We start from the raw sequence: 12236 nt of genomic DNA on the forward strand, positions 1-12236 counted from the left end.
ATGACTCTGAAGAATATTATTCAATAAATAGTAATAGCTCATTCATTGAGTGCTTCCTGTACGCCAGGCACCACTGTAGGCTCATTGTAATTATTATCTCATTTAACCTATGCATTAACCCCTTAAAATAGGTGCCATTTTTATTCCTGTTTTCTAGACTAAGAAAGTGAGGCATATAGTGGTTAAAATAATTCATTCTTGCCACATCACACATCACAAAGTTATAAAGCCAGAACTGAAACCAAAATGTATTACTCTGGAGTACATCCTTTTAATTGCTACACATTTTGCCTTTTCTTTCTTCCTTTCTTTCTTCCTTTCTTCCTTCTGGACAGGACACAGAAAGGAAATACAAGTCTAATGCAATTTTAGAAAGATCTCCAGTAAAGTTAATCAACCAATAAAAGTTGAATCAAAAAGGAAGTTCTGGTTGATTAATTTAATGACTATTCAAATGATCCAATTCCTGAGCTTTCTGGTTAATTGAGTTTCCACTGGCTTTAGGCCATTTTGCTCAGAGAAAAATTCCAGTCTATAGGATGTTTATATTTCATCTTCACTGGTTAAAAAAGGGGGGGGGGGCAAAACACTCAAGGATGCTCCCAGAAAACTTTGCCTTTGAGGCATTATCAAGCATTCATGCTACAACTTTGAAGATTTCTTTTGAACAATATTTATTAGGAAACTAAAACTATGCATAATTTAAGTTTGCTAAGTAAGATTACTTCCATTTAAAACATGTTTCCCAGTGATTGAACCAGACAATTTTAAAGCGTTCTCCAGATCTCAGTGTTACAGAAATCCTAATTTGTCACTAATTTTACTCTTTATAGGATAGAAGATCCCATAAAGCTGTTAGTAATAATCATTACAAGAACATTTAAAAATACCTTTAAGACTAGACACAGATCGTGACCAATTCAATTGCACAATTACCGAGCACCGATATGTGTCAAATAATTGAAATACAAAAATGGAAATGACAGTGCCTACCCTAGACATTGAGGACCTTTCAGACTTACATAAAAAACAGGCACACCAATGGGTAATTTTAGTTGGGTGTAGTAGCAAGTGCTACCATATGTGCTGGAACGCAGAGAAGCTTCTAAGCGGCTGAGTTAGGGATGAAGAGAGCAAGTGGAAGGTATCAGAAATGAGATCATGTTTGAGTGGTATCTTTAAAATAGAAGTAGGAACAGCCAACTAAACAGAAGGAACAATGGATAAGGATCCCATATAATGCTGAAAACGTGAATGGTAACTCAAAATGTTGATTCAATATCTGGATTTTGTTGTTTCTGGTAGTGGCAGTGGTATTAGCTGATTTACTGGTTCAGTTGGTTGGATTTTATTATTTTTTTTCATTCTTCATTCATTTGATTGGTATGGAAAAGTCATGTAACCTAAAAACTCAATAGAAAATCAAAATACTTTTTTCCACCTGAGCTCAAGGATGATTTCCCAAAACACAATTATTGAAAGCATAGCTAATCAAAGCAGAAATAAATGCTCAGAGAAAGGAAAAAGATTTCTCTGGAGCAGGTCATAAGGAGGAACATTATTATTTTTTACCTTTGTTTCTTATGCCACTGAAAGGGGAGATGTCAAGCTCTCATGACCTGCAGAAAGCTTGACATACTCAAGTATAAAGGGAGGACCATTAGTACATCTTCTCAAAGCAAATGAAGAGAATTCTAATTCAGCTGATTAGAAAGAATTAGAAGCCCACAGATGGTGCTTATTAGAGCAATATATCAAGAGAAGCCCAGTAGGGAGTACTAATTGAATCAGTTGCAATTAGGTTTGATTGGATTTAATCCTTGTTACAACTATTTTCTTTGGAATTCTGGGTTTGGGAGAGATTGGTTTTGGGCTTAAAATGGCAACTGAAAAATTTATATTCAATTCACAGATGAACAGCATTGCTTTGAAGGAAGTCACTCCAGGTCTAGCCATGTCGCCAGAATTTTCCTACAGCTCCATAGGTGCAATCAGAGTGTGAAGTTCACACTGGGATGCATAACTTTAAAGAAATGTTGTTAAGTGTGGGAAGGAATCTGTTGTCAGAGATCTATCTTACTTTAGAAGTCCTCTTCAGTTGTTGTAAAGTGATTGCTTCAGGCTCAATGGAATTGTAACCAATTCTGAATATTATTCGGCTCATTTAGGACTGAAGTCAGTTTTGTTTGGTAACAAAAGTACATGTTTTTAAATTTTAACTATTCATGATTTTCCCTCTGGCTGAACTGCAATGCCATAACCAAAAGAAGAATCCATATAATCTTCATTTTTTTCATATTTATCCATTGTAAATAACAGAATTTGTTAAATTATTGTTAAATAGAGTATATTAGCCAGATATCACGTAAGTTTTGTTTGTTATTAAACAATGCTTCCATTTGCTTTCATTTGGAAAGAGGTCTCCAACAATATCCCTGAAGCCTTTTGGAACATTCAGTACACACACATACACACACAAATCTAATTCAACTCATTTCCCACCTTGAATTTCTCTCCCAGTTCCAACTCTGTCCAAAACATTTTTACTCCTAAGAATGCTCTCCCTATTCCTTCGTGAAACTTTGCCAAGAGAAAGTTTATCCAATAATGTCCCAGTTGAACCACTTATTATGGCATTCTAATATAGTTTGCAAATATATACTAATACAATGAAAGGAAACCATGATCAAAGTTTGGCAGTCATCTTCTAGAATATTAAATGCATATTTCCAACAATGCCTTAACCTACTAAACCAAACAAGCTAATCTCTACTCAGAGAAAAAGAAATCAATGATAAATATGAAAGCCACAACTACCTCCTCTTAATTTATAGGTAAATTGTTGTCTTAATTCATGTTATCCCATCAGTCTAGACCGCATCATCCCCTGCCTATCAGAAACTTGTAGTGCTTTCCCTAATCCTTCAGAAAGAACCAGGTGTCTTTTCACAGTGTGTACCATTCATCTCTTACTTGGAAAGAACACTATGATTCTTTAATGTCAGTTAACTGCTGACATATATGTCTCTCACCAGTCAGCAACTTGAACAGAGTGGTTCATGAGACAAACTGATGCCTTAGGTAAGGATTAAGGATTTTGGTAGGAATGAGACAGAAGCAAAGAACAATCAGGACTAAAGTACCAGGAGAAAATATATTGGAATTGGTTCAGGTCGTTGTTCAGTAGGACAAGTCACACTCATACGTGTTCTATCATCATCATCATCTGAGATGGTAGATCACTTTCTTTTGGGTGAATACCAATGTCTTGATTTCAGGTGCCTTGTCTGAATTGGAATAGGACCCTCAGTAATGGTGGAAAAAGAGTGCATATAACCCTTCCAAAAAGGTATGGTAGAGCACTAGGGCTTCTTTCAAGTGGGCAGATATTTAAAAAAAAAATGTTATCAGCTTCAGAGTGGAAGCCAAAGTAAAAAGGAAGAAACCAAGAAAGAAAATACCACAGAAGTTTGAAAGTAGGTTCTCCATGGTGGTTGGGAGCCGACTGAACAGCAGCAAGAGAAATTCCAAATTCTAATTTCTCCTTACAGGAGCTCTGTTTCATGAAATAGTTAAATAGTTACAAATCTGGATGAATGGATGGATGGATGGATGGATGGATAAGTTTAATACATACATACAAAACTGGAAGAAATACATGAAATTATTAACAGCAATTATCTGTGTTGTAGGACTATGAAATAATTTTTCACCATTATTTTTTCCATCTTTCCCAAATTTTTAACGGAAATATGTCCTGTTTTTATAATCAGAAAAAGGTAATTAAAATTTGTGTGTGTGTGTGTGTGTGTGTGTGTGCGCACGCTTTTTTCTTTTGACTACCAGTAATTCTCAACTGGGGGCAATTTATCCCCAGTCAGCATTAGGCAATGTCTGGAGACATATTTGGTAGTCACAACTGTGGAGTGTGCTACTAGAATCTAGTTAGTAGAAGAAAGGAACCCTTATGAACACCCTATGGGACTGCTTCTAAAATTCATATGTATTTGAAGCTTTAATCTCTGTCTCAGAATTACCCAAGTAAAAATGGCCTTCTGGCCTGACAGATGTTGGAAAATATTGTGTTTCTTGCTTACCTTTATGTTTTATATGTTGACTAGTATAGGTCTTTGTTTTTAACAAATCAAAATACATATTGGATTGAATTGAATTAAAAGTATATAGCTCTACTGGAGACATAAAGATGCACAATACATTTTAGGAAGAGTAGTTAAAAGATACATTTTTTTCAACCCATCTAGAATCAAGAATTAAATGAATTCGAGAAGTTAGTGGGTGTCTTCTGGGCATCTAGCCTTTGCCAGATGTTCTGCAGAGTATAAGAGTAACATAAAATGTATTCCCTGACCTTGAAGAATTTGCAGTCTAACCAAAGAAATAGAACATATCCTAAGAAAACCATTTGTTCCAGAGCAAAACAGCACATGGTTGCATGCCAAAATGAGTAATTAATTAGTGCAGTAAGACCTTAAGGAACGGAAAAAAATCAATATGTCTGGAATTGTCAGAGATGATTTCCAGGCAAATTAGAGAATTGAACTGATGCTTACCAGACGGATGGACAGAATTTCCTTGTGACCAGCAATGAGGAGAAAGTATTGTAAGGCAGAGAAAAATAGCATGAATAAAACTAAGAAGATAATACTGATCATGGGCAGGTTCACGGAGAGAGGAAAGACCACCCTGGATTCGGGGTGCAGATAATAGATCTGAACTTCTAGGAAATAGCTAGATTATGGGGAGAATCAAAGGAGTGAGTATCAGCAGGAATGGCCTGTAAAATATCTAAACCTATAAATGGGATAAAATATGCCTTCTCCAAAGTTTGGAAATTATGTGTTCAGTCTTTATCACACTTAGAGTGGTTATTTAACCTAATACGGTTTAGCATCGTCTTCCCACACATACAGACCTTTATACTATATAAAGCAACAATCTGGCCTACATAGTGTACCTACTATTCCATAAAAGTGACCATTAGCAAAGGAAAGCCAAATTTAGCTGCAGCCCCATGTAGCCTTTTCCCTCCTTATGACTACAAAGATAGCAAGAGTCCTCATTTCAGAAGAGAAGTGCTCTAATTAAAGAATTATTTTAATTACTTCAGCAAATATCCTAATATTATGTTTTTGCCAAGGGTGTGAAAGAACAAGTATTCTGTTTGGTCAAGGAGTCCTGCAGAAGATAAAAATGAAGAATTAATGATGTGTAAGAATCATCAGACTTTAAAAAAGTTTTAGACTTAACTCAGTGCCCATATATGCTGAGCTAGTAATTAAATGCAAGGAATAATAGATCATTGCCTCCAAAAAATCACAAAAAAACCCAAAAAGCTTACCTTATACATAAATGCAATTTGCTTAACCTTTTCTACTTGTTAGGATAAACTTACCTTTTCTGACTGGGGACTCAGAAAAGAGAACTTTGGAAATTCAATAGGCTTTATATTTAGGATAAGAAGAACTCCAATACAGTAACAATTAATAATTAATAAAAATTCCCAAGATAGGTGAACCCATGTAACTTTAAAATAAAATATTAGCATTATATATATATTTAGGCCTGTAAATACTATAGTCAAGTTAACTATAAAGCAAGAATTCTTAGATCTTCATAAAAAAAGGTTTCTGTAATATTAACTCACCTACAAAACTTAGTTGGTTAGGAATAAGGTCAGCTGCATATAATAACCTTACTTACAGTGACTTAGACAAATGGAGATTTGGCTCTCTTTAAAGAGACTTAGAGAAGATGGCAGACTGAGGCTCTTATTGGTGGCTCCGTGATGCCAGTTAGGGCAAAGTTCCTTCTGGTTTTCTAATAAGCATCTTTAAGTGACTATCAGTTACACTTCCCAGAAATATGTCACATGAGCCACCTCTACTTAAAAGGTAGGATGGGAAATAGTTTTTAATTGTGCCGGTTGCAGTCCCCCCCCCCCCCCCCCCCCCCCAAAAAAAAAAGTAACAGAGAAGAGGGAAAAGTATAGAGACCAATTAGCAACTCTATCAACAACACAAAATCAGTGATTATTGTAGGACCCCAGCCATTATCATATGTTTGTTAAAGCATTGCTAAGTGAATTCCTCCAATATCTAGGTACTGCACAAAGTCCATTTTCCAAGTTTTCTTGAACTAGGTCATTTTGTGTCTTTAAGCTACATTGTGTCTAATGGATCTCTTGGAGAAGAGCCCAAACACAGCTTGCATCCATTCATAGAAAATGTTTGTGTGTAGTATTGCTTTGCCTACAAGGGCAAGAGTGATGTATGAAGATTTTCACTCAGTCAGAAAGTTACTAATTGATACATTGTGAACAGCAATTGACAGAGCTAAATCAGAGAAGCGGAAAAAGGGAAATTAAAGGTATGGCCTAATACCTTTATTTTCCTAGCTGCTTTCTGCTTTTGTTGATAAGGAAGCAAGCTGTAGTATCTTAAGAGCTGTTAAGTTCCTGGGGTGGGAGGAACATTCAGTATCTAACTGTTTCTGGTACATAGCAGGTGCTCAAGTAATATTTGTTGAATGAAGCTTTTGCTTATTTACCCTTATTAAAGAGTGTGCAGAAGTTGATTAAAAAGAACCATTCCCCATCCACTTTAATGAAGCAAATGTTAGTCAGCATCCATACTGTGTGAATAAAAGCTCTGTGAGGAGCCCAAAGGAAATGCTTGCTGTGATCTCTCACCCTGAAGGTTTTGCCCTGTCTTTTACGTGACCTGGCAAAGTTTTCCAACTTGCATCTAATGTTAATTAACCAAATCTACAGGAACAGGATTCTAAGACATTTGGCCATCAAGCAGATTATTAACATCGTAAAGTAAATGTAAAGTGATTTTTAAGTGTTTAAAATCATCTTATGATTTCCTACATCAGCATGTAAGTCAGCTTGAAATGGAGGTTCGGGACTATCGGTCAATGCCTCAGTTGATCAAGCACTCGGTTGGTGTGGAAGGGCATTTGAAGCTGTGTGAATAATAGCTCCTGCCATTCACAACGTATGACCCATTAAGGGAGACAACATGTGTGCAGGGGAAGAAAAAAAAATCACATAATAATGTCAATTGTATTTATGACTTGTTGAATTAATAAGACAGACAACATGGGTTTGGTTTTACCCAGAATACCAATTAATTTGGACCTTGCTAAAGTGGACACACAGACAAAATATATCCCATTGTGTAACTCAAATTTTGAGACCCTGATAGGAGGATCGTAGCATTTTGCAGCTTGGAGTATAAAGCACTGCTTAGCATAGATAATAGATAATAAAACAATTATTCTCTTTCTTTTTTAAAAAAACTAGGTCATGGAACTAAAGGAGTATTTGAGCTTCTGTCTGGATGGCGGAGAACAAGAGAGACTTTGCCCTTCAAAGACAGGGTGGCAGATGCCTATTCCGATGTGATGGTCACCTACACCATGACCAGCTCCTTGTACTTCATTACCTTTGGCATGGGTGCCAGCCCATTCACAAACATAGAGGCTGTGAAGGTCTTCTGTCAGAACATGTGTGTCTCCATTCTGTTGAACTACTTCTACATTTTCTCATTCTTTGGCTCCTGTCTGGTCTTCGCAGGCCAACTCGAGCAAAACCGCTACCACAGCATCTTTTGCTGTAAGATCCCCTCTGCAGAATACCTGGACCGCAAACCTGTGTGGTTCCAGACAGTGATGAGTGATGGGCATCAACAGACATCCCATCATGAGACGAACCCCTACCAGCACCATTTCATTCAGCACTTCCTCCGTGAGCATTACAATGAATGGATTACCAATATCTACGTGAAGCCATTTGTCGTCATCCTCTATCTCATCTACGCCTCCTTCTCCTTCATGGGGTGCTTGCAGATCAGTGACAGAGCCAACATCATCCATCTGCTAGCCAGTGACTCCCCAAGCGTTTCCTATGCCATGGTTCAGCAGAAATATTTCAGCAACTACAGCCCAGTGATAGGGTTCTACATCTACGAGCCCCTGGAGTACTGGAACAGCAGCGTCCAAGAGGATATACGGAGACTCTGTAGCGGGTTCACGGCCATGTCCTGGGTGGAGCAGTATTACCAGTTCCTGAAAGTTAGCAACATCAGTGCCAATAACAAGAGTGACTTTATCAGTGTCCTACAAAGCTCATTTTTAAAAAAGCCAGAATTCCAGCATTTTCGGAACGATATCATCTTCTCCAAGGCAGGGGATGAAAACAACATTATTGCTTCCCGCTTGTATCTGGTGGCCAGGACTAGCAGAGACAAGCAGAAGGAAGTCATAGAAGTGTTGGAAAAGTTGAGGCCCTTGTCCCTATCAAAGAGCATCCGATTCATTGTGTTCAACCCCTCCTTCGTGTTCATGGATCATTACGGCTTATCTGTCACGGTGCCTGTTCTGATTGCAGGCTTTGGTGTTCTCCTGGTGTTAATCCTGACTTTTTTCCTAGTGATCCACCCTCTGGGAAACTTCTGGCTGATTCTCAGTGTCACCTCAATTGAGCTGGGCGTTCTGGGCTTAATGACATTATGGAACGTCGACATGGATTGCATTTCTATCTTGTGCCTTATCTACACTTTAAATTTTGCCATTGACCACTGTGCACCACTGCTTTACACATTTGTATTAGCAACTGAGCACACCCGAACACAATGTATAAAAAGCTCCCTACAAGAGCATGGGACAGCCATTTTGCAAAATGTTACTTCTTTTCTTATTGGGTTGGTCCCCCTCCTATTTGTGCCTTCGAACCTGACCTTCACACTGTTCAAATGCTTGCTGCTCACTGGGGGTTGCACACTTCTGCACTGTTTTGTTATCTTACCTGTGTTCCTAACCTTTTTCCCCCCTTCCAAAAAGCACCACAAGAAAAAGAAACGTGCCAAACGAAAGGAGAGAGAGGAAATTGAATGCATAGAAATTCAAGAGAACCCTGATCATGTCACCACAGTCTGAAGGGGGTAGACAAATGGATTATTTTTCTTTTCCAGTATTGCACAACGATGCAGGGAGAGTAAAGCTCAGACCTCAGCTGCTTGGGCTGGCCAGGGGTAACAAGGAAAGTCAGATCAAGAGTGAATTGTCATGACACATCAAGGTGTCCGCTTCTCGGGGGGGAAGAGAGAATCAAAGAAGAGGGAAATGTTCTTTGCAACCTTGTTCTCCACTAAAGATAAGTTTGTGGATGTGATCTTAGAGCTCTTCCAAGGAATGGACGAATCAATGGAGTATTAGACAGCCAAAAGGTCTAAACACTTTCAAAAATAAAATGCTTAAGAAAGAGAGAAAGAAAAGGAAAGGGAACCTCTACATAGGGGAAATGACAGGAAATGTCAAAATTGCCATGGCACTTTTCTTATTTCTGTTTTGAACAGGTTGGTCAAAGGAAACCTATGCACTTGGGAAGTACATATTTAATCCCATCTAAACCAAAGGACTTCCCAATCCATTTTATGTGTACATATATATGTATATACGTCATATATACATATACTGAGATTTTTCTTTAGTGTACATTGATGTTTGTGTGGAAGAAGGTGTCCATTTGCCGATGGGCTAGGCTTTCTCTAGAAAGCCAAATCAGCCTTAGCCAAATACAGATGCATCAGTAGCAATCCAAAATTAACTTGTGTTTCAGCAGCAAGAGTATTACCCAACTGTGTGAAAGGCAAAATAAAGATGTGAGTCCATTAGATTCTACATATCACACCAGTCTCTGAGATTCTTGCTTTGGATGACTTAGCAAAAAATACGAAAGGCATTTAAACCAATTACTATATGGACAAGGGTTAAAATTTCATGTTGGAGCTAAACAATTGATAAGGCTTTTCATCGGCATTGAATGGTTCTCTATACTTGCAAAGGCTGATTTGGCTGTTTTCAGAGAGCTTACCCACTGCAAATGAGCATTTTATACATATTGTCCATACATGTGTGTATAAGGGTGCACGTGTGTGTCTGAGTGTGCGTGTGTGTGTGAGAGAGAGTTGGGGTATACCAGTTATAGTGCTCTCATTTTAGATGATGAAAATATACTGCCATGGAATATAGATCTTTAACATAGGATAAAGGAGCTCTAACTAGGGAGCACTTGTAGTACGAAACAGAATAAAAGGATCATAACCACTCATCATGTGCCACCCACTGGTTCTTAGCATAAGGAAAATATTCTAACCCTATAAATTCTAGTGTGCTCCTTGCATTAATATTTGGCACATTGACCCAGGCCATGATCACTGTAGTAGTGGTCACTATAACTACTGCAATATTGTTTTGTAGCTTCTTACAATATCACTGTTCTTGTTACCTGGAAAGTGCTCCTCTATTGGCTTACCGCCTATGGTGTTCATGGCTCTCCACAGGTGGCATATGAACTGTAACTGCTGCTGAGTTCTCTCTCAGAAAAAGTACTGAGGTAAATGTTTTCATTGAATGAACGTTTAAAACCGTTCCCCAGCAGATAGACTTAGTCTGTTGGGTGCTTACTTGGATTAATGCTGTGCTTCCTGTCACAGAAAATTACTAGAAAATGCCTTTTCCCACACCAAGCAGTAAAATAAGTTAATTTTCAGGTAGGACTGAACAAATGTCCAGTGATTCTAAAGTCTTTTAGTAAGCTCTTTTACCTGGAAGAGAGCTACTGTTTCCCGCCAACTTTGGTTGTATATTTTAATTGAATTTGAAATATTAAAATGTGGGGAAAAGAAAACAAAACAAACAAAAATAAAAAACAAACGAACAAAAACTCCTGGACTCAGTTAAGTTCAGAAAGGAGATACAAACCATTCCATTCTGCTTGAGTTTTTGGAAATGACGTTGATAGATTAATGAAGTGACAAAACAACAAGACAAGTGTACTTTTCCAAATAAGGAGTTCACCAGGATATTAAGGGAAAGAACGATCTCTAAAATAAAAACCATTTAACCAAATTTTATTTTATCAAATAAAGTTTGTTTTGTCCTACCTTGAGGTTACTGAGTTTCTATTAGAAATGATTCTTGTCTTTTCAGTTGTATTCATGTAGACTGAGTATCAGTTGATCAAGTACGGAATACAATTGTGATAAACATATAGTTATTGTTTATTCATTATTTGTTAATATAATATTATCATATTGTTCATACATTAGATAACCCTAGCCTTTTGCCTCCTGAAGGGCTCTGCTAGAATGAAATGGTATTTGACACTGGTAGACCTGCAGACCATGATCTCATATCTGACGTAGAAATTTCTGAAGAGTTGGGTTTTGTGGGGAGGGAGGAGGATTCTTCTCTCGTAGTTTACTTACCATTTGTGAAGATTTGTTTTATATTGCTTTCAAAAGATGGCGGTAATCAGCTGAGACATTCCATCAACTATTGCTCCATTTCTTTCTGAGGTATGCCATTCTCCATTCATTTATCAAGTTTTAAAAAGCTTGCTTATTTGGGTCATTTTTTTCGTTATTACTTTAGACAATTCCACATGCAAAGAAGAGTGGCAGGCTTATGTATAAGGAAAGAATCAAGCACGCCAGTTGCCAAATACATGTGAGGATGGTGGCATAGATTGCCAAACCACCACAGCAGTTCCAATACCGTAACTCCAACTAGACAGTCTCTTTTTAGATGAGGGAAAATGGTTCTTTGTTAGGTTCTGACTTCAAGGATCAAAGTGAGTAAAAATAAATGTGAATTTCCCATTATCTGAGTGACTAGAGGGGTGGAATTTTGGAAGGGATGTTATCTTTTCCAGGACTCCATGGTACTCTTTAGTAAATTGTAGCAATAATTCATTGAAATGGAATTTCTTGTTCTGGAAGAGTTAATTTACCATCCAAAATGCCCCAGCTCAGTCCTAGGAAGTAATTTAAGCCTGAAAGGAATCTAACTAAGCATCATCTAACCTTCCAACCTCACTGTGCAGCAGATATCTCCAAAAACCCAATTACTAAATGCCAAGATACATCTTAACATATGAGATCATGATTTGCAGGTAATGCCTGACCTCTGCTTTTTTGTGTAGCTTATGGGCAACTCACCCTAGTTTTTCAAGTTCACTGCCATCATTTTGTCCTTTTGTGAAATACTGATAGTGTTCAAACTGAGAACCTACCTACTGCTGGAAGATGACTGATCATCTCCTAGAAGAAAAGAACCTGTGGGAAGTATCTCATCTATGTAGAATATTGTATTTTGTTGAAATGTGTTTTTCCCTTAAAGAGAGAGATTTTAGAAGTTTGTAAAAAACA

At 37.6% G+C, this 12236-nt stretch overlaps 1 protein-coding gene across 1 annotated transcript in view; it reads left to right on the forward strand.

Moving 5' to 3' along the window:
• Positions 1 to 8961, forward strand: part of LOC111147886 (patched domain containing 4) — a 171837-nt gene extending 162876 nt beyond the window's left edge. Inside the window, exon 3 of the mRNA XM_022504149.1 lies at positions 7328 to 8961. Within this exon, the coding sequence (XP_022359857.1) occupies positions 7328 to 8961 (1634 nt within the window). The remainder of the gene's footprint in view (positions 1 to 7327) is intronic.
• The last annotated feature ends 3275 nt before the right edge of the window (positions 8962 to 12236 follow it).

The sequence above is a fragment of the Enhydra lutris genome, unplaced genomic scaffold (assembly GCF_002288905.1).
Source record: "Enhydra lutris kenyoni isolate GAN:26980312 unplaced genomic scaffold, ASM228890v2 scaffoldscaffold17, whole genome shotgun sequence".
Taxonomy (NCBI): domain Eukaryota; kingdom Metazoa; phylum Chordata; class Mammalia; order Carnivora; family Mustelidae; genus Enhydra; species Enhydra lutris.